We start from the raw sequence: 21,008 nt of genomic DNA on the forward strand, positions 1-21,008 counted from the left end.
CCATCCTGTTAATTACTCCTTGCCTGGTGTTTTTGGTAATGAAGATAATTAGGGGCCAATTAATAATTTAAGGGTTGATCTGTCTCTTTATTTTCTTAAAAGGAACTTGAGTACACGCAAGTTCCTATGAGTCCAATATCCTCTTGTTCACAAGGCTGTAATCAGAATGTCAAATTAATTTACACTTTATACCACTACTGAAGTTAGCGTATAGTAAAAGCACAACAGTCTTTTTCCTGAATCATTGTTTTTTTTTATTGACAAAGCATAATTTGATAGAACATGCATCGAAAAATTCACATTTAAATATTTCCCAAACTGTACATAGAGAGGCACTGTCGTTGCCCCTGCTTGTTGAGATTACATATTTCTTAAATACATAACAGCAATAGTTGTTCATTTCCAACAAACTCCCTTTACTCAAAGCAACGTCTGAAGAATGGCTCCTCAAAATAGGATCGTACTTATTACTGCAAAAATATACAAAGATACTGCTGCATCAAAAATATAATAAAGAGGCTTGTAAGTTTAATTTGTCTTGTATAGTGTTTGTACAGTTTATAGCTGTAGATGGCAGAATTTGGCTTTGAATATGTGGTTTATTTACAAAAAGTGCATTTCAAGTCACATGTACATTTATAACAACTTAAATATTGATTTGGACTGTATATCAAGAGGTGTTGCTTCCAGTTCAAGGGAAAATTGACACAAAATTGTCTACAAAAACGTCAATCATTAAATAACGGCACAACTAGAGCTAAAACATTATCGTAATCAGGCCTCTTTACTTTAGTTAAAAAAAGAAATCAACATTAAATAGTATTTTTACATGCTGGAATACATACGGAGGTGCATGGTGCTATGTATAGTCAAGGCCCAGGCTTCTTCGCAGCGTTGGCTTTGTTCTCGTTCACCATTGCCCTACAATCCCTGTTTAGTGTTGTACATTCTACTGTCTGTTATTCCTGGGTAACTGCGTACAGCTGGTCTATTTTCTCCTGGTACATTTTCACAACACAGGGCCTTTTCAGTTTCATGGTGGGCCCTGAGGAGACAAACGGGGAAGAAATATTATGTGTCAATTAGGGGTGCAACAGTTAATCGAACTATAGTCGATTTAATCGATTGTTAAAACTATTAATTGGGCATGTAATTATAGGCAAAAAACTTTCAAAGAGTGAAAATAGCTCAACAAGCTCAGAGCTATCAGCTATTTTATTTTAACTATTTTTGCATGATACCATTGTGCGACAAAGTATAAAGGGATATTTCACTTACAAAAAAACTTTTTGTCATTTTATCATCTACTCAGGCCTTTGTGAGCCCCCCAGACAGTTTAAGTTGCTTGATTCAGTATTTAGATATTTGATATTAATTTTATCAGACACGCCCCCTTCCTATACAAACCCATTGTAACTTCAAACTCCATTTAACCATGTTAGATTCATCAAAAACACCCGTCCTTGCTTCTGGTGACTCATACCGCCCCCCTAATACGAGAGGGGGCCGTGTTTTTTCAATTACTTTTTTCATTTATTTTTAATATTTTTTTAGGAAAATGAAAAAATAAAATGCTATAAAAAAATAAAATAAAATAAATGAAAAACAATATCGGAAAAACACAGCCCCCTCACGCATTAGGAGGGCAGGGTGAGTCACCAGAACCAAGGACGGGTGTTTTCGATGAATCTAACATGGTTAAAATGTAGTTTGAAGTTACAATGGGTTTGTATAGGAAGGGGGCGTGTCTGATAAAATTAATATTAAATATCTAAATACTGAATCAAGCAACTTAAAAACTGTCCGGGGGGCTCACAAAGGCCTGAGTAGATGATAAAATGACCAAAAGTTGTTGTGAAAGTGAAATATCCCTTTAACACTGGGAGACCACCAAAAGAAAAGTATTGCTCACAAGCTTTTATTGTGACTGTTCTCTCGAAACCTGGCCACAGCAGGACGTCTGGTCAATGCATTTCAATGAGAATGCGCACGCAGATTTCTTTCTAGCGGAAATAAATCAGCGCTTGTGTGCTTACAGTATGCTTGCGTGGTGGGTTCCTAGTGTAAGAGGTTAATCGATTCATTGATATATAGACAATTATAAAAGTTCTTCTTGATCAAACGAAAAAGTAATTGATAGAATATTCACAAAGAAAATAATCGATAGATGCAGCCCTAGCCCTAGTGTCAATTCTCTCTGTTATGTTATGTAATGTGACTGGCAAAAAGTCAAACCCTGACGCTTACAAAATGCCACCAGAGCGGTTTAATGAGGTGAGGGCAACAAGTGAGTGTCTAATAGCAGAAACAAATGGAATGCCGCTTGGCACAAAACAAAGTCATGAGACAAAGCCTTATCTCACTGTCTTTGTGGTTATCTCACTGTCTTTGACTACCACATAGGTAATTCATTCAATGTTCAATTCAATGCTGCTAAATGCTAATTCTTTTCTGGCTGGTACTGGATACTCTACTTTCACTTCCCGTTTTCATAAACAATTAAGTCCCATTTTATATCTTGTCGTATGATGACGGAGAAAATAAGCAAGCTTACAAAATAAGCAAGCTCACATATGCATCGCAAAGCGATACATTGTCAACCTGCAGTTTTTGAAACTTTTTGAAAGTCTTTGAACAGTTTCACCTATAAAGTCATGCCCACAAAGGGAGGCCGGGTTGAAAGTGGCTCATATACATAAAACAAGGGAGGGAAAAAAAACTCTTGTGACTTTTTTCAATAACTTACCCAGTTCCCCGCCAGAGACACTGAAGTCTTTATCCAAGATGACCCACTTTTGGATTTTCTGGGCGTTGGAGGTAGCTACGGCGTTGACACGCTCCATGCCTTCCTGGATGGCCTTGTAGATTGCCGGCTCCTTATTGAGTATGATCTCTGAGACCTTGGTTGCTGTGACACCGTGTTGTTGACAGTAGGTAAGTGCCTCGGGGGTCAGATCGTCTGTGGGCTCACCGTTGTCATCCACTACGCACTATGGAAAGAGAGAAGGGTCATTAACGGGGTCATTCTAGTGACTTATTTAGTAGTTGTATCTACAGTATGCAGCAGATATGTAAGAGAGTGTGTACCTTAAGAGTGAGCATCATGGAGAGGAACTTGAGCTTGTCACCGAGCAGCATGGCGTTACTGATGATAGCCGTCTCTGCCTTCACTGCGTCCTCAAGAGGAACCGGAGGGATGTTTTCACCTCCTGCTGTGATGATCAGCTCTGTCCAAACACAATTAACCACTTTAATACTGGTGTCTTTAATTTCCCTTCCTTTACTACCATTTTTAACTTCTCTTGCTTTTCACCTTTCTTTTGTCATGAAATGCTCATCCTGGCTGCAGTTTACTATATGGCCAGTTTCTGTTTTACATTTACTATTGTGGACATTTGCCACTGTGAAAATAACCGAACTACAAGCTAATAGCGCGTTGCATCGAGCTTGTACATCTGCAATTTTTTAAACAAATTTAAAAAAAAAATGCCTATAATAACATGCTCATACACTAATAGTTGTCCTGCATAGCGTAAAACACACCAACATCTGCGGCGCTGACGGCCGAGTGGTTAAGGCGCGTGCCACATATGGGCTCTGATGCAGCCTGACATCCGTGTAGCCATCCCCTTACCCTTGATTCTTCCTGTGATGTACAGGAAGTCGTTGTTGTCGTGCTTGCCCAGGTCTCCAGAGTGCAGCCAGCCGTCGTCATCCAGGGCCTCTGCCGTTTTGTCAGCCATGTTCAGGTAGCCCATGAAGACGTGTCGCCCCCAGAAACAGATCTCTCCGTTCCCTTCCGCGTCCGGCTTGTCCAGCTTCGTCTTGCAGCCTTTCATCACCTTCCCGCAGCTGTGCAAAGACCAAGGTTATTATGGTTATTATTACTGAAACATGAGTTTATAAAACAAACTAAAATCACAGAGAAAATGTCCTTTCTTTGTCTTTGTGCTTAGTTTCTCTTTGACAGTTTATTTCATACATAAAGCTAGTATTTGGGGTGGATATGAAATCTATCTTCAATTTTTCTGCTGTGCAAGTTTAAACTGTTAATACATTTGTTATGGTATGTACTCTTGAGTTTGTATTACCCAATATTTCTTCTGAATTTTTTAATCTTGTCCCTGACAAAGAAGTCAAACTAACACTAAAACCAATTCAAAACAAAAACAGAATGAGTCGATACCATATCGAAGTGCAGATCATAGTTTTCTGTACTGTATGTTTGGAGCAACTCTTCATATCTGTTTAATCAGCATTCAGTGCGAGCCTCAAAGTTTTTCACATACGTTATCGACTACGTGCATCAGTCGGCACTCGGCACAGATCTATCGCTACACGTTACCAATGTCCCAGAATGCCACTAATCCACTAGTGTTACAGTACTTTACTTCATCATTTCATTTTTTTAATACTTTATTTTGTACTTTTTATTCCACTACAAATATGTCACAGCTTAAGTTACTAGTTACTTTGCAGATTTAGATTATTATAACAACAAAAGATACAGTAACCACTTAAAGGGATAGTTACCAAAAAAATGCCTTTTTTGGTAACTAATTAATCACCCCATGGAGACTTGACCAGCGGACCAGTAGGCAGCGGTTCAGGTAGGAGACACAAAGGAGACTCTTTGTCTCTCCTACCGGAACCGCTGCCAGTCAAATTATTAGCTTAGGAATGCGACAAAAACAAAATAAATATCCATGAATTCAAGTCTCCATGGGGTGACTAATCGATAGAAAAAAAGTCATTTTGAGAGTGAACTATCCCTTTAAGCCCTATTGTATACTTTTGTACTGCAAGTATATTGACGCCAATGCTTTTGTGGTTTCACTCAAATTGTGCACTGTATGTTTGTCCTGATGAAGGTATAAGGACCAAATCGTCGTTCAGTAATAAATAGTTCAAGACAGTGACTTTTCTCATTGTGTATTCGGACATTCCTTTTGTCCTGCACACGTTTAAGGTGTGCAAGTAAAAACAAATCTGAGTACTTCATCCACCGCTGAATGCCATACTGACCTCATAAGGCGGTAATTGTCAGCCCAGGAGATGGGTCTGCGGCCCTTAACTTTCACTCATGCCGTATAACTCGAAAAGCGGCATATTCAGGCTCATGAAGTAAACCAACGTATGTCAAAAATGTGAGTACTTCCACCACTAACCTCATAATGTGGAAATTGTCAGGCCAGGAGATGGTCTGCGGGCCTGAACTTTCACTCATGCCGTACAACTCAAAGAGCGGCATATTCAGGCTCATGAAGTACTCCAGGGTGTCCTTAGTGATGGGGGCAGCTCCTGTAAAGCAGGCTTTGCAGCGGTCCAAGCCCAGTGCCTGGCGCACCTTCTTGAAGACCAGATTGTTGGCCAGCATGAAGCCCCAGGGAACCTGGTGTTCCCTGTCACCCAAAACAAACAAACACACAAGTCAGAGTTGTACATAATGACTGGGAATGGAGTTTAATCACACCTGTCCACAACAGAATACTGCTGTTGGGGACCAATTGTGTGAGGAACTGAACTCTGATGTCAGATTACAACATACAACGCACAGACCAAATACTGTCATGTTAAACGAGCATACCGGTGGTCTGGCATGTTTAGCCCATTGACTACAAATCAAGCTATACAGTACCTAACATTACTGACAAACTTTTAACACACAAACTGTAACATTTAAACCATTGTACAAACTGGTTCATATATGACACCTTTAGATCAAACTTAATGATTACATGGACATTATTGCACTCTGCCCTCTGCCCAAGATCCTTGTCGTCTGAATGTTGCCTCACCCGATCATGGCACTATAGTTGTACTGCAGCCCTATGGACTTGGCCCAGTCTGCTATTCTCTTCCTCATGGGAGATGACTTGGCACCAATAGCTCTCATCTTCTCTTGCATCTTCTCCCACACCCGGGGGACGCCCAGGAACGACGTGGGCCGCACCTCTTTCAGCGTGGTCCCCAAGGAGCCCTAGGACATTCATGTACATTACAATATGATTAGGTATCCAATGTTTTAAACCTGAGTTTTACTTGGTTGCACATCGTGCACTGATATTAAATAGCCAATCTACAAGCGCACAACATGCGTTGTGAGCTTGTAGATCAGCTATTTTTGGTGAACGAAAGTGGCACGCAATTATATTAAGTATAAATCAAATTTTCTAGGGTAAAGAATTTGCCTTTGTATTGGGAAATGAGTGCACACAATGTACTGATATAGTAAATTAAAAGATAATAATTCATAACAGTATGTTGTTTGTACTGCAGTAATAACATGTGGTTGTCACAAAATCCCAAGGCACACCTAAACTTGTCTCATGACACACCAGTGTGCCTCACCACACCGTTGGGAACCACTGTGTACGGTTTTATCTCCGTCTCACAAAGGGATGAAGCCTGGAAAAGTGTCTAACCGAAAGTACAGGAAGTAAAGGGCAACATAGATATCCAGGCTAAACTACCCGAACTTCCAGTACTTCTAAATAGAATACAAGATTTGTGTTGTTGAAATGTTTCAAAGGTATTCTTTTCTTTTTTTTTTAAAGATAAAAAAAAGCTGATCTACAACATCTGATCAACATGTCGCGATGCGGCGCGTTGTTAACTTATAGATTGTCTATTTTCAAATAGCCAATGTATATAGGGTTAAAGTCTTTAAACTCATTTTGCTGGGGACTCCCTGGAACCCCTTTAAGGACCCCACGTTGAAAACCAGTGCACTACTAGGAGATGCATGTTGTTGAGCAAGCTTACCTTGAGGGCGTCCGGCTCAGCGAAGTGAGTGGTGGCCGCAAACCTCATCGAGATCCACATGTCATTCATCTGGGCAGCGACATGGCTGAGGGGCAGGTAGCTGACGAGCATCTCCTCACCGTAATCCAGGTCCAGGGAGGAACCTGCTTGAAAGGAGGTCCAGGTGATCTGCATATGAAGGGGCAGGAGAGGAAGTGTCAGAACATCTGGTCATTATTCAGTCAAAGTGGTCTGACAGAAACTGGCGTTTCCATCTGCTCACCAACCTAGATTTCTGGTTACCGGTCTAGTTAGTTACATATTGTCGTTCTTGAAAACAATTAACACGTTTTATTTAGCGTAGCCAATTATTTCTACCCCTTTTTTCTCCCAATTTAGTCGTTATAACCCTCCCCACATATGTTTGTGTTGCCACTTCTGTTGTACCCTACTGGCTGACCTGCCATAAAAAGCCAATTGTTAGTTCAGTCAGTAAACATAAAACCATTTAAAGAAACATATTTAATGGTGATTGTCTTGTTACTCACATTGTCATGGCTCAACATGACTCCTTTAGGGTTGCCGGTGGTCCCAGAGGTGTAGATGAGAGAACAGCACTCATTGGCCCTCAGGCTGTCAATCACAGTGTCGAGCTGGGCGTCGGGCACGTCCTCACCCAACTTCATAAACTCTGCCCACTGCAGAGACACACAAGTCAACTTAGTACCTAGGTTATTATAGTTAAATAAAACTAACAAAATAACGAAAACTAGATGCCAAAAAAACTAAGAATTTATGTATTTTAGTACTGATATAAAAAGAAAAACAAGGCTTAAAAAACCCAATAACTCAAACTGTATTGTGTGTTTACAAAACTAACTATAATCATAGAGAAAAAGTCCTAAGTTGTAATTTTTAGCTGTGCCAGTTTTAACTGTAAATAATTTTTTAAATGGTGTGAGCTTGTATTAGAAAAAAAACTAATATAAAACACTTTTTTCAGATCTTTTTGAAACTCAACTAAAACTATAAGCTAAAAAAAAAAATTAAAACAATTAAAATGAAATCTGCCATAACCTTGCTTACTACAGGCCAGGGCACCTCAGACTAAGCTGAGTTATGTTTGCAATGCAATTGTGCTGTTAACACGCAGTTTAAAGCAGAAACGCCAGTGGCATTTTGATGCTGACACAGATAGTATGCATCAGTATGCAAACCGCTCGTCTGGCAACGTTCCAAACGTGACTGAACATAAAAACCTACCGTGTACAAGTTGGGTAGCTTCTGTTGCAGCTCATCCTTGTACTGAACTATGGCTTTCAGGTGAGGTAGCTGATCTTTAACCTGAAATGACATCACAAGTTGGAATGAGTAATTTACAGTGAAGGTGTACAAGTGCAATGAATCATAATACTTAACATCCTCTGTGTTCATTTGACCCGTTTTAACACATTGTGTGCCAAAAACGGTCCGGACCGTTTTTGAAAAGCTATGCATTAAGTGGGTTCATTTGGCTACATTTACATATGGATAAATGAACACTGAGGATTTTACTGTGTAGCCTACGATCCTCAACTAGGGCTTAATGATATATAATTTCAGCATCGACATCACAATGTACACCAATGTAATATTCACATATTGCAAATGATGCAATTGCAAATGATCGATTTTGTCTCATGTTAGCTCCCTGAAGTGATAAAGCAGCTTTACTAGTGTAATGTAATATTTTGAACTGGAAGACAGTGACATGAGCCCTCCTGTATCCTTTCCAGACAAGCAGACACCACCCTTCTTTCAGCAATTCACATAGGAGCTCCCTGCTTTTACAGAGTGCATTATTCATATTGTGTGGATCATGTACTTTGATGGGGTGACTCCTAGTAGTCTCGCATAGACAGATGATCACACCTACTAATACCTCTGGGGAAATCTATTGTTGTATTGTATTGTTATTGTTGTATTGTTATCTTAACACAGCCCTGCAGAATAGGTCCCACCAACATTTTGCCGCTTGCACTACAAATAAAACTGTTGATTCTTGATCCTTGATTCAATAAATGGGCTAGAACTAGTGCTAGCAAACTTACAACTTCTGCCTTGAAAGCCAACCCCGATACCATCCCGATATGCAGTGGTGAGCTGTGGATTTTTTAACTAAGGGTACTGTATTTTATGACGTCACGCGCGCTCACATAGCCACTCAGCTCAGTGCTAGTTGAAATACTGTATTCAACATGTGATTATTAATGTAATCATATGTATTATTATTTTGTTGTATTGTTGCATTGTTAATTTGTTGTTTTTATTTTTGTTTCAAATTAATTATTTTATTTTCCTTTTAATTTTATATAAAAGCCCTTTACATAGACTCACCCACACATAAGTAGGCCTACTTAAAATAATCAGACAACTTGTCCTTGTCTTGTCTCAGAGAACTGGGTCCTCTGCTAAGCGATCCCCTTCACACCTTGCAGTGCAGAGATGTTGTCTGTCATTGTGAGAGGAATGTAACACATTCAATTCAAGTCCGTGTCTTTTCTCGAGTAGCCTAATGTTATGCAAAGCAGCCAGGTAGACGCTATTGAGAACGGCTCGCCACTGACGGCGCGAACCTTGAGAGGCTATTGTTTTTAAACTTTAAGGCGTTAAAGACCGCCGCTGACGGTGCGTGCACGCGCGCCCCCAGCTCCCACAGTGTCAGAACTAAGGGTACGCCGTACCCCCCGTACCCCCTACAGCTCAACCCTGCCGATATGAAGGACCACCCTAAAGTCTTTTTTACATATGCAAATTGTTTCCACCCATATTTAGCCAATTCACTGAATTTAGATGTCCTCATACGTACTGTACCTGTAGGTGGAGATCTCTGATCATCTCTCTGATCATCTGGCTACACGATACTAGTGACTAGTAATTGGATACAATGTTGAGTCAACCAGAGTATGGAGAAACTGACTTATTTCTCTCTCATCACCATGATCATTGCTAGTCTGGAATGACCAATTCTTTCCAAATAGAGCCACTGAAGTTAAACGCTGAATGTTTTTTTTGCCCCCCCCCCCCCCACCCCCCTTGCAAAACACACTACAATGTTAATTGTTACCAATATCATTCAGGCCAAGTATTTATTATCAACTGCCATCTCTTACAACACCAAATGCAACTAGTGGGAATGTGTCTCCAGACCTGTAGGATTTTGATAAGCTGTTTGTGGTTCTCCACGACCAGGACGTTGGCCTCGCAGTTTTGGGCTACATACTGGCAGGCCTCGGGGGAGTTGGTGGTGTAGATGCCGGCAGCCAGGCCCCTACAGCACAAATCAAGAGAAGATATTTAGTGTGGAGCGAAACCAGGAGAGGGCCTAGTATAGAGCCCTGAGGGACTAGGGTTTAAGTGGCTAATTCATGCATCTGTCAGCACAGTAACGTTACAGTAGAATGTGTTCTGTAATCATCTACAAAGGCAGTGCACCATAAGCTTGATTGGTTAATCATTGAAACAAATAAACAACTAAACATGACATTGTTTTTGGATATTAGTGCATAAATCTTGAATATACTGCATGTTGTTGGTAATTATTAGAAAGTAGCGGTAAAGATAATGTACACCACAGGTTGTGGTGGGGTGCTGGGAATACATACAAAAGTATTGCACTGTGGCTCCACATGCAGTAACTTTTAATGGTTGACATTTCGGCCCACAGGCCTTCCTCAAAACCAACAATAGGTTTTTGTTTTGGCAGGTCTGTCGGCCGAAATGTCACTCACTTATTAGAATGTATAAAATGTTTTACTGTTGTTAAAGTGACTTGAGTCTATAAGCTCAGTGCAGTTTGTTAATGACATTTACAGTATCTGAGGATAACAGCTACGTTGCGTACTAGACGGCCACTAATGTGGTATACCTACAATAGTTTTGCTTAGCTTCACCTATGGGTAAATGTTTACACTCTCAGGGACCAATTAAAGCAGCAATCCATAATTTATTTTTGTGAATAAGACATTATTTTATCTGTACGGTACAGTACTGTATGTTATATAATATAAACAACAGAACTGTGGTAGTTGCCGGTGGTCTCCAAGCTTTTCTATTGTGAAATGTAGACTCTGATTACTACTGATTGACAAGAGGTATTGCATGATGCTAAAACTGTCATATCCCCCGTGCCCGGTGCAGGAGACCCTGCATTGGGCAGGAGACCCGCCGTAAGACCAGCTTTAAAACTATGGATTTGACTGTGGATCAGGTGAAACAATGGCAAGAACTTTGACATACAGGGATGCAGAGTGGATTAGGGGTGCAACAGTTAATCGAACTAATCGATTTAATTGATTATTAAAGAAGATCTATAATCTATACATTTATAAAATAATCATTCAATAATCAATTATAGGCAAAGAGTATATAAAAAAATCAAATGCAAGAAAGAGAAAAGAAAATAATTGATAGTTGCATTATATTATGAAAATGTAATCTTACCCAGCCAGGATGCAGCCAACGTCTGAGATGAACCATTCAGGACAGTTGAATCCCAGAATCCCGACACCATGGTAGCGTTCCAGTCCCAGCTACAACCAGAGATGAGGAGTTAGATGTGTTTTTGTTTTATTGTATGCATTTTTAACAAGACCTGGTACAGTGCCTCGGTTACTTGTTTTGACCTACATCATGCTTCAGGAGATACTCTGCATCACGGGCCACGAACATGACCATGAAACCAGAGAAGAAACATAAGCTGTCAAAATCCCCACACACCCAAGTGTTGGCTTTCAACAGCCCCATTCTCACACCATGAAGGAAATTACACGTATTTTCTGTCCAACTATGTAAAACACTCTCACACTGTAAAAAAAACTGCAGAAGAACAAAGAACTACTAATGACAGAAAATCAATGTTGGTGATCAAACTTTGATGTTGAACGTTATGGGGGATATTATTAGGAAAGACTACTTAATCCCAAAACAAGGCATTAGTCTCACTCAGATAAGAGCTGCAGAAACCATGCTGTGGAGCTGTAAACAAATAAGATAAACAGAATAGCAACATGTGTGTAATAATTCCCATAAGAGCACTAACATCCTTGTTCTGGGAACTTTCACTGAAAATAGTAGGTCTACAAGCTTGTAGAACGCCTATTTTCAGTGTAGAGGGGGAAAAAGTGGACCAATGTACAGAGCCAACTCAGGTCAAGTTTGGACATTCACTAAAAAGTCGACTTCGACTTAAGTTGACTTAATTAACACAACAAGTCGACTCCCACCAGGAGAAGTCGAACTTTTTTTAGAAATAAATAATGAAATATTATAACACTAAATCATTATATTTGCTCCATATGTGCGCGTGTACATGATTCAAACTGTAGGATTGATTATTGTCAAGGACAGAAGTGATTGTTTCCATTTCCAACTGTGTTCCATTAGCAGTTCTCAGGCATTAATTAAGGAACTCTTTGCAGCCGTGCCTCTGCCACTGATGTGCCGTCCGCTCAGCTGCGCTCTATCCCAGTGAATGGCTGAACTGCACGGTGTGTGAGAAGTAACAGAAGCCGCACACTTTATCGTGTTGGATAAATGCATCCAACGTTATGTAGGCCTATTATACATGATATCTATAATATTAAGCGCGACTACCGCACGACCCCCCCTCCGCAACCTTTTTTTGTCGTCGTCCCCCGCTCCTGCAGCCCCCCCCCCCCCCCCCCCCCCCCCCCCCCCGAATGAGTCGACTCGACTCGACTTTTACTGACAGCAAGTCGACTTGCTAAAATCACAAGTCGTTAATGCCCGAGATCAAGTTGACTAAATATAGAGGATTTAAATGGTTAACAATCATACCTTTAGGAAGCTCTTGGCAGCTGCTCGACACTGATCGTAGTACTGTCTGTAGGACACGGTCTCCCACTGGCCCTCCTTCTTGAAGGCCAGCGCCGGATGGTCACCGTAACTGGTCACCGTCTCCAGGAACATCTGGTGAACATTCACAGCGGTCTCTGACCCTGGACCGGAGCCCTCCATCCTCAACTTGACTCCCTTGTCTTTGGTGATGCTCCATAGCTGATCGGCCGGGCTCAGACTTGCTGCAACATTCGGAAGAGGGATCGCCTTAGGTTCCACATGAGCACAACAGTTGCATTTACCCGCCATCAGCAAAAAGCCCAATGAAGTCCAAGTTAACTAACAACAACCAACAACACTCACAACAGCAGTCAAGTCTAGAACTGACAGAGAGAGTCAAGACTGCATGGACGGTCTAAGGCTGCAGACATCTCTCTATATGCCGAGCTTCCACCTTGTGGGTGTGTATTCAGCAGGGCTGTCTCAGCGTGAATTTCAGGTCCTTTAGAGCTGCAGGGGGCAGGTTTGTTTCAGGTTACTCGAGATAAAACAGGAAGCTATGGAATGTACCTTACTACCAACCAATCAGGTTTGGTCAGGAAGATTGACACAATGGATACATGATTTGGAGCATGTCAGTAAACACACACACACGTCACACACATTAGAATAACTGAAAACTGTGACACAAGGTCACGTTTATACTGTATATGTATATTTCATTGGCAAAGGCATGCTCAAATTTGTTTCCAAATATTCAAATTTATTTAAAATTTTCAAGATCTGATTATACAACATACTGTGCTGTAGATAAAGCCCTCTGATAAAATTTAGGAACTTGCATATGGTCACTCTCGGGGGAAACCTTGTATTTCCAAAACCTGCGGTTCAGGAAATGTAAAAAAGAACCTGTGGTTCCGATGGATCCAATGTAGAATTATTTGACATAATCTTTTGCTGAAATATTTATCAAAACCACAGATAGCCTTAAACACTTACTGTCAACCTGGGTCTCTATTTTGGGCATCTAATTGACACAGTATGTGAAATATTTCAATACATGCCCAAAAAGTTCAAATGGTTGCATTGCAGTTTGGTAATCTTCACTACTTATGCGCCACACTGTCATAAGAAGAAGTATTAGATAGGGCACACATTTATGAAAAAACATAAAAAGATGAAATATGGAGATACAAGGTTTCGCCCGAGAGTGACGATATCATACATGCTCTCCATTTACCTGCCCCCTTGCAAAGTACACAAAACCAGTTTTCACTCATCTACTAATGCTATCATCATCATAATCAAACAACACGAAAATATTTGTTTGTGTCTTTTGTTCTGTGTGGACTTTTGGAAGACTTCTTGTCTGCGTCGAATTAGTATTATTAAAAATATTGCAAGAGTCAGAGGAATTATGTCCAAGCAAGACCTAGAAACACTTACACATGCTTTTGTTTCCAGTAGACTGGATTACTGTAATGGTGTGATCACAGGACTCTCAAGCAAAGCTCTTAGACAACTCCAACTGATTCAGAATGCTGCTGCTAGAGTCCTGACCAAAACTAGAAAATATGACCATATTACACCAGTCCTAAAATCCTTACATTGGCCATCAATCTCCCAGAGAATTGATTTTAAAATGTTACTGGTCTATAAATGTCTGTGACTCTGGGCCCAGCTACACCTTAGACATGCTGGAACCATATGAACCCCCTAGAACCCTTAGGTCATCTGGGGCTGGCCTACTGATTGTTCCCAAAGTTGAAACAAAACATGGTGAAGCAGCATTTCACCACTATGCACCAGAAACCTTGAACAATATTCCAGGTTACATTAGACAATCCCCAACCATAGCCGTTTTTAAGTCCAAGTTAAAAATATATTTATTTAACATTGCTTACTCTACCCAATGATGGCTAAGAACAGCTAGGTCTTTAAATGAGCTGTGCTGTCACTTTTTATCACTTTCTTTTTGTATCAAAGGTGGGAGTATTTGTTTTTAATTTTTATAATCTATATGCTCCTTTATCTTATTTTAATTGTATCTATTATATTCTTCATTTCTTTTTAAAGTGCACTGTTGCACTCTGTATTTTTATTCTGTAAAGCACTTTGAATTGCCCTGGTGTATGAAAACTAAAAGTGCTGTATAAATAAAGTTGCCTTGAAGTTACCGATACCACATCATTTATCATGTGATGATATTTAATTCAAAATCATATTTTGAATGTTTCACTTGATGTTGCCCGACTGTTTTAAACTCTTACTGTACTATTTACATTATTCATTTACTAACCACCATAACTCTGAGAGTGTTCAAATGGAACCAAATGGACCCGTAACCCAGTGAGGGTCCATTTGGAACCCCCTCAAGGAACACTGAGGGTCCCTGGAACCCACTTTGAGAACCACTGACCTAGATTATTTTTAATTTACACACTGGTATCGGACGGTACTCGGTATCAACCGATACGCAAGTTATGGGTATCGGTATCGGGAAGGAACAACTGGTATCGGTACATCTGAAGTACTTTCTAATATTTAAAAAAAAAATGTTATGTTTAATCTAATCGATTAACCACATAAGCAATATTTTATACTTTGCTGCACAATGGTGTAGTGCAAAAATAGTGAACATAGCTGATGTTTAAGCTCACAGCGCTGAGCTTTTAATTTAATTGTGAGCTATTAATCGATTATTTGATAAAATTATTGATTATCAATTAGTTTGATTAACTGTTGCAATGCACCCCTACCGTTCGGTGTATCTTCAGCCTGTGCTGTGTCAGGCGCTGCTGTCTGGCAGACTCCTCCGTTGGTGAGTGGATCGGACACCTTTAGGGTAGTTAGGCTGTAATGCACATCGAAAAGGTTTGAAATCTAACATTTGTTTATGTCAGATCCTCATTATTTAACAAATTGCCTGCAGTGATGATTCTTGAAAGATAAAATGTCTCAGGAAATGTCACTTAAACCCTACTTTATACGTTGCTGACATATGGCAGATTTCTTTTTACAAATCTTTAAATACTTTCGCCGAAAATAAAATAGTGCTGCTGGGGTTTAAGAGGACTAAAACCCTAAACCCTCTATATTCTGACAGTAATCATTTCTCCCCCAGTCTCTCCAGCAGTTTTAGTGAAGAGAAAATAAATGTTCAGGTGGGACACCAATTTCCTCCAGTCAAGAGAGAGACCCAATTTATAAGCTTCTATTTGAAAGTTCCAATTTTTTGTTTCATCACTTCCAATTTCACTTGTTTGTTACATTATACTGTATGACTTCAGATTGGATGCAACTGGTATCCTGACCTGAAAATGTATCTTATGTTTAAATAAAAAAGCTGGAGAGATGCAGAGACCCCTGTAATTACTGAACAAACACAATACAGCAGTGATTACAGTCAGAATAAATGTGCACACTTATTTTCACCTACAGCACATTTAAAAGAGTCAAAACAAACTCTTGGCTCTTCATGCACATGATGTGAAATGCAATCTACTCACATACCTCTCAGTGATATCTTCCAGGATGCCGTTGCTGATAACAGAATGTTCTTGGTCGGACATCTTCTAAGCGCTGCAATAAGTGGAAAAGCAAGCTTTATTTAGATGTACATCAGGTGCAGTTGTAGTTACCATACAAGATTCCTTTTCACAACCGTTTCAGACAAAATCACTTGCTCCAAATAAAACGGCAACATTTATATGACACAGACATTCTCAGAGGTCATTCATTGCAACATCTCACTGTCAATGGCATAGTCGTGTCAATATAATCACGTACTACAGCCGTGCTCCATCATGTGTTGAAACCATGGATTTATATGACACAGACATTCTCAGAGAGGTCATTCATTGCAACATCTCACTGTCAATGGCATAGTCGTGTCAATATAATCACGTACTACAACCGTGCTCCATCATGTGTTGAAACCATGGACGCTATGACAAAAAATGTTGGGCCATCTGAATGGGTAATGATGACCTTTGTCCCACACACCAAAGAGATTTGAATCAGTCGCCTAAACAATGTCATCTAGAGTTGAGTGGTTAGTTTAACCACATGGACTGGTTCTCAAACCTTTTCATGTCAAGGAACCCAAAATTGATATGTATTTGGCCGCAGACCCCCATCTGAAAATGTTTTGTTCAAGGGACAACATAAGGAAAGACACTTTCAAGATTTTTCAAAAATGACGCGCTGTGAACTTGTATATCTGCTATTGTTGTATATGTTTAAAGTATGGTTAAATGTGTTAATATGTGATGCTATATTATCAAATGTTGCTGGGGACCCCCTGGAATCCCCCCCAAGGACCCCAGGGGGTTCCCGGACCCCACTTTGAGAACCACTGCTATAGCGTCCCTATTCTGGGGGCAAACATTGGCAAAAATAGCAGATCTTCAAGCTCAGAGGGCAGCGCAATGTGAGCTTGTAGATTGGCTATTTTTGGAAAAGAGATTTGGTGTACAAAAGGGGGGCTAGTCTAGATGTCTATATATACACTTGTAAGGTTTAAATTGGTAAAATAGGAGCCAACCAATTACACGACATAGCCAGAAAAGGGCCAGTATAAAACTAAATGTAAATAATGTTGAGATGAAGATGTTAAACTTGTTTTAATGAATAAAATGTAATGTTGTCCAATCTGTATGGTAGAGTATATGTTAATACCATATAACTTATACAATTGGGGTAGTTGTATTTTGTCTCCCTGCTCTTCTATTGAGACATTTAGATTGTGTCAAAGGTCAGGTCTCACCTAGACACAGGATCTGACAAGAATTTTGACCTGATGGTCAAGATTCAATTATCCCCTGAGCAAGCAGGCCGGCTCTATTATCTCAATGGTAAACATTGCAGCACTTAAGCAGGAAACCAGGTTCAAATCCGGGGGAAGAAGAGGAAAGTTTCATAGAGCTGCTTTAAATATGATCTTTGTGACATCTATGATGCAGACAGTAAAATCACGCCACCTAGTGGGTAAATGCAGCAACTATGGAAACGCAATACAAGCTACACAGACACAAAACTAATCAAATCAATTCAGCATAAGATGAGGGGTAATATGAAATGTTACAACAAATGAATGATACATGTTTTAACTGACATCATGCTTAATTTGATAACTTGATAACAGCTGTAGAGACGCAGAAAGACAATCTGACCTCTGTTATGAACAGCAAGATAAGTGTGGTCAAGATTTATGTGGGGCAAAGTTCATTCTAATTACAAAACTACAGTGTAGCAATATGAAGAGGCTATGAAATAGCCTTTGCACAGCATTATGCAAACTGCTTTTAAAGGGCTCTTCACCGACCTTCACAATGACAAATTCCTATTTTCTACAAGATTCAGGCTAAGTTGCACATTACTTGGGAATAAGACTTGTCCTTCAACCACTTTCAAGTTGTCCCTATTTGGAGCATGTCATTCATTATATATTTTCACTATTTTCTTTTTAATTCTGAAAGTATAAAATAGGGCTTAAAGGGTAAGACCACTTTGGTAGAGGTTTGGGTTGTGTAGTTACCTTGCCATGATGTAACTCCAAAGGTGGGCAAGAAATAAAAAATAATTGCTCCATTGATTAGAAATTGATAATTCAAAATATGCTCCTCATTGACTTACATTGTATGGTAAAACAGCTCTCAAAGTCACTCTTTTAGCACATAAATGAACCCAAACGTAGCTGATTCAGACAATATAGAGCATCACCAAACCCAGTACTGTTTGTTTTTTTAATAAAAATGTCAACTTCCTGTTGATTTTACTATTTGAAGATCTGGATCCGGATCCGCCGATCCAGTCCGGGTTTTGTACTTATTAAAAATGGCAAAATCAACAGGAAGTTGACATTTTTATTTAAAAAAAAAACAGTACTGGGTTTGGTGATGTTCTATATTGTCTGAATCAACTTTGTTTGCGTTCGTTTTTGTGCTAAAAGAGTGACTTTGAGAGCAGTTTTACCGTACAATGTAAGTCAATGAGGAGCATATTTTGAATTATCAATTTCTAATCAATGGAGCAATTATTTTTTATTTCTTGCCCACCTTTGGAGATACATCATGGCAAGGTAACTACACAACCCAAACCTCTACCAAAGTGGTCTTGCCCTTTAAGTGGTTATGGTAAGGACGCTGTTGCCAATATTAGGTTAAATATTCTAATACGAAAACATTCAGTGTTCAAGTAACAAGGCAATGAAAGTCCGTAAGCTTACGTCCTATTTGAAATAGTATTTTCCAGCAATCTGTGTGATACTCCAGTCCGTACCAGAAGATAACATCCAACAGTGCGAAACTGCACGCTTCCGCAGTCACCTGTGTTTGTTTAGCTTTTAACTAGACCCCCTGGCTGACTCGAGGAGGGGGGCTCTGAAGAATGAATGTGACTCTGTTGACCAAACAATAAAACACGAGGGAGCTGCACACTTCAAACCTGTGTTTGGACATGTAGGTCATTTGTCCCAAATACATTTAACATTTAAGATACCAGAGACTGAAACAAGTATTTGCCCCCCCCCTTCACCATGTTAAATCCCTCTCACTCTAATTAACTGCAACTACAGCCTATGAAATTAAACATAACTAGCAAAGTAAAGCCTTGTCAATTAAATGCAACAAGACATTTCTGGACATTATATTCAGAATAGACTCTATATTAGAGTAGACGAGACATTATACTCAGAGTAGACACACAAGAATGCCCCTCACTGTGTCCACACTGCCATACAGCACGGCTACACATGCATATCGTCACTGTCGGGCAGAAACCTCTTATCTCCATATTCTAATATATTCTAACATATTGTGTTTTTTCGTAACGCCCTACAACATACTACAGCGTCACACAAAAGCATAAACATTTGCAGATCTACAAGCTCTGCTACTTTTGAATTTGAATCCTGAAAAGTACGTTTTTGACATAAGAGGTTTCCCCCCTATAGAGACGATATGATAATATTACAAGGTCAGCCGTTGTCTGAAACCCTCTTGCCACCACAGACTTAATGTTAGTACACGACACCTGCTGGCATACCTATGGTACCAGCAGCACCACATCAAACCATGAAAACATAAGCCTCACAAGAAAATGGAATGAACCAAAACAAAAGTATTGGCATCAATACAGTATATACATTTTTCAAACTGTCAAAATGTGATAAGCTACAAGCTCACAACCGGTCACATTGCAATGCATTGTGGGGTTGTGCATCGAATATTTTGTGGAATCTACAAAGTAACTTAAGTTTTCAAATTACTTTTAATTTTTTTCAAGTACCTCAACATTTTACTGAAGTACAGGACTTGAGTAAATGTACTTAGTTACTTTCCACCACTGCCCTACAGCCTGTTTAACTGGAATATCATCAAAATGTCATGGAATAGAATTGCCTACCTTGTGCAGAGGTAAAGAGACGGTGCTGAATAACATCAAGTTGACAACAGCTGACAGGTGCAGGTGGGCAGTACTGTGGATCAACCTCTGCCTGCCTGGCACGGGACAAGCAACTGTCGCCTCCAAGGAGCAGATCAGCCTATAGGGGGCTTTGTGTGAGGTGACAGTCCCACTCACTCACTCGCACCCACCCACCCAGGTCAGCCCAGAGTCATGGAAAGTTATGTAATGCTATGCTCCCCTACTGAGGATAAACCCATCGGTTAAAGATCCACCAACACACTTGACCAAAGGTAACCTTCAAGACGCAAGAGACCAAAGAACCAGGCACACAGTTTTTTTAAAACTTTTTTTCTTTTCTACTTTTATCAAGCTGGTCATATCAGTTGAATAGATCATAAAGCCAGATAAACTCTTTGTTTTTATCAGGTCAAATGAGACTTTAACCCTCAATATGTCTTTTAATGCGGTCACAAAATTGTGCAAGTACTGCGCTTACATAAACATTATTTAGATAATAGGGTCGGATGTTGCGGATATGCTTTTTCTTTTGTTTATATTCCGCTCTGGATAAAAAAAAACTTTAAAATGCCATTTGAGGTCTAATTTAATCCTTTAGCTTGACTGGCACCAGCTGGTGTTTGTTTGTCTGACAGCTGTGGAAAGGAGCGTGAAGTTGTTTTGTGGTAAATACAGGTGAAAGTTCAACCCAGTTCTCAAGTAACACTAACCTAGATCATTTGCGGCAAGGTCATTTATTTAGTCGTACCACATGGTCACCCCATATGCCTGGCTACACTAGTGTGTGGACACGTGCTAGCTGTAAGGCCATGGGCAAACACTGTAGTACACAGCAAAAGCCTCAGTGGTAGTTTAACACTGAATAGAGTACAAATGGAACCAAATGGACTTACAGTAAGGCTCTATTTTGTAAAATGTTTCTATTCCCAGAGTTAAATTAACACCAAGTATTTTAATGGGTAGGAAAATTCCCTAAAAATACTTTTGATGTCATGCAG

At 39.8% G+C, this 21,008-nt stretch overlaps 1 protein-coding gene across 1 annotated transcript; it reads right to left on the minus strand.

Moving 5' to 3' along the window:
• Positions 1-221: 221 nt before the first annotated feature.
• LOC311044441 (long-chain-fatty-acid--CoA ligase ACSBG2-like) lies at positions 222-13,046 on the minus strand. Its single transcript, XM_084056020.1, has 12 exons — positions 12,583-13,046; positions 11,227-11,315; positions 9,934-10,054; positions 8,008-8,088; positions 7,293-7,442; positions 6,766-6,933; positions 5,799-5,980; positions 5,169-5,402; positions 3,635-3,852; positions 3,088-3,227; positions 2,747-2,990; positions 222-1,045 (listed from the first exon to the last, which is right to left on the minus strand). Exons 1-12 carry the CDS (start codon positions 12,889-12,891, stop codon positions 960-962), a joined length of 2,022 nt encoding a protein of 673 aa, XP_083912146.1. The 5' UTR covers positions 12,892-13,046; the 3' UTR covers positions 222-959.
• Between the last annotated feature and the right edge of the window lie 7,962 nt (positions 13,047-21,008).

Source organism: Gymnoscopelus microlampas (assembly GCF_963454915.1).
Source record: "Gymnoscopelus microlampas genome assembly, chromosome: 4".
Classification (NCBI taxonomy): Eukaryota; Metazoa; Chordata; class Actinopteri; order Myctophiformes; family Myctophidae; genus Gymnoscopelus; species Gymnoscopelus microlampas.

Excerpts from the sequence above, each read along its gene's own strand:
- LOC311044441 (XM_084056020.1), bottom strand. The coding sequence starts at position 12,891 with ATGGCGGGTAAATGCAACTGTTGTGCTCATGTGGAACCTAAGGCGATC. Across the intron at positions 3,228-3,634 it reads CATCACAGGAAGAATCAAGG|AGCTGATCATCACAGCAGGA; the intron begins GTAAGGGGATGG and ends GTGTTTGGACAG. Across the intron at positions 2,991-3,087 it reads CCATGATGCTCACTCTTAAG|TGCGTAGTGGATGACAACGG; the intron begins GTACACACTCTC and ends CTCTTTCCATAG.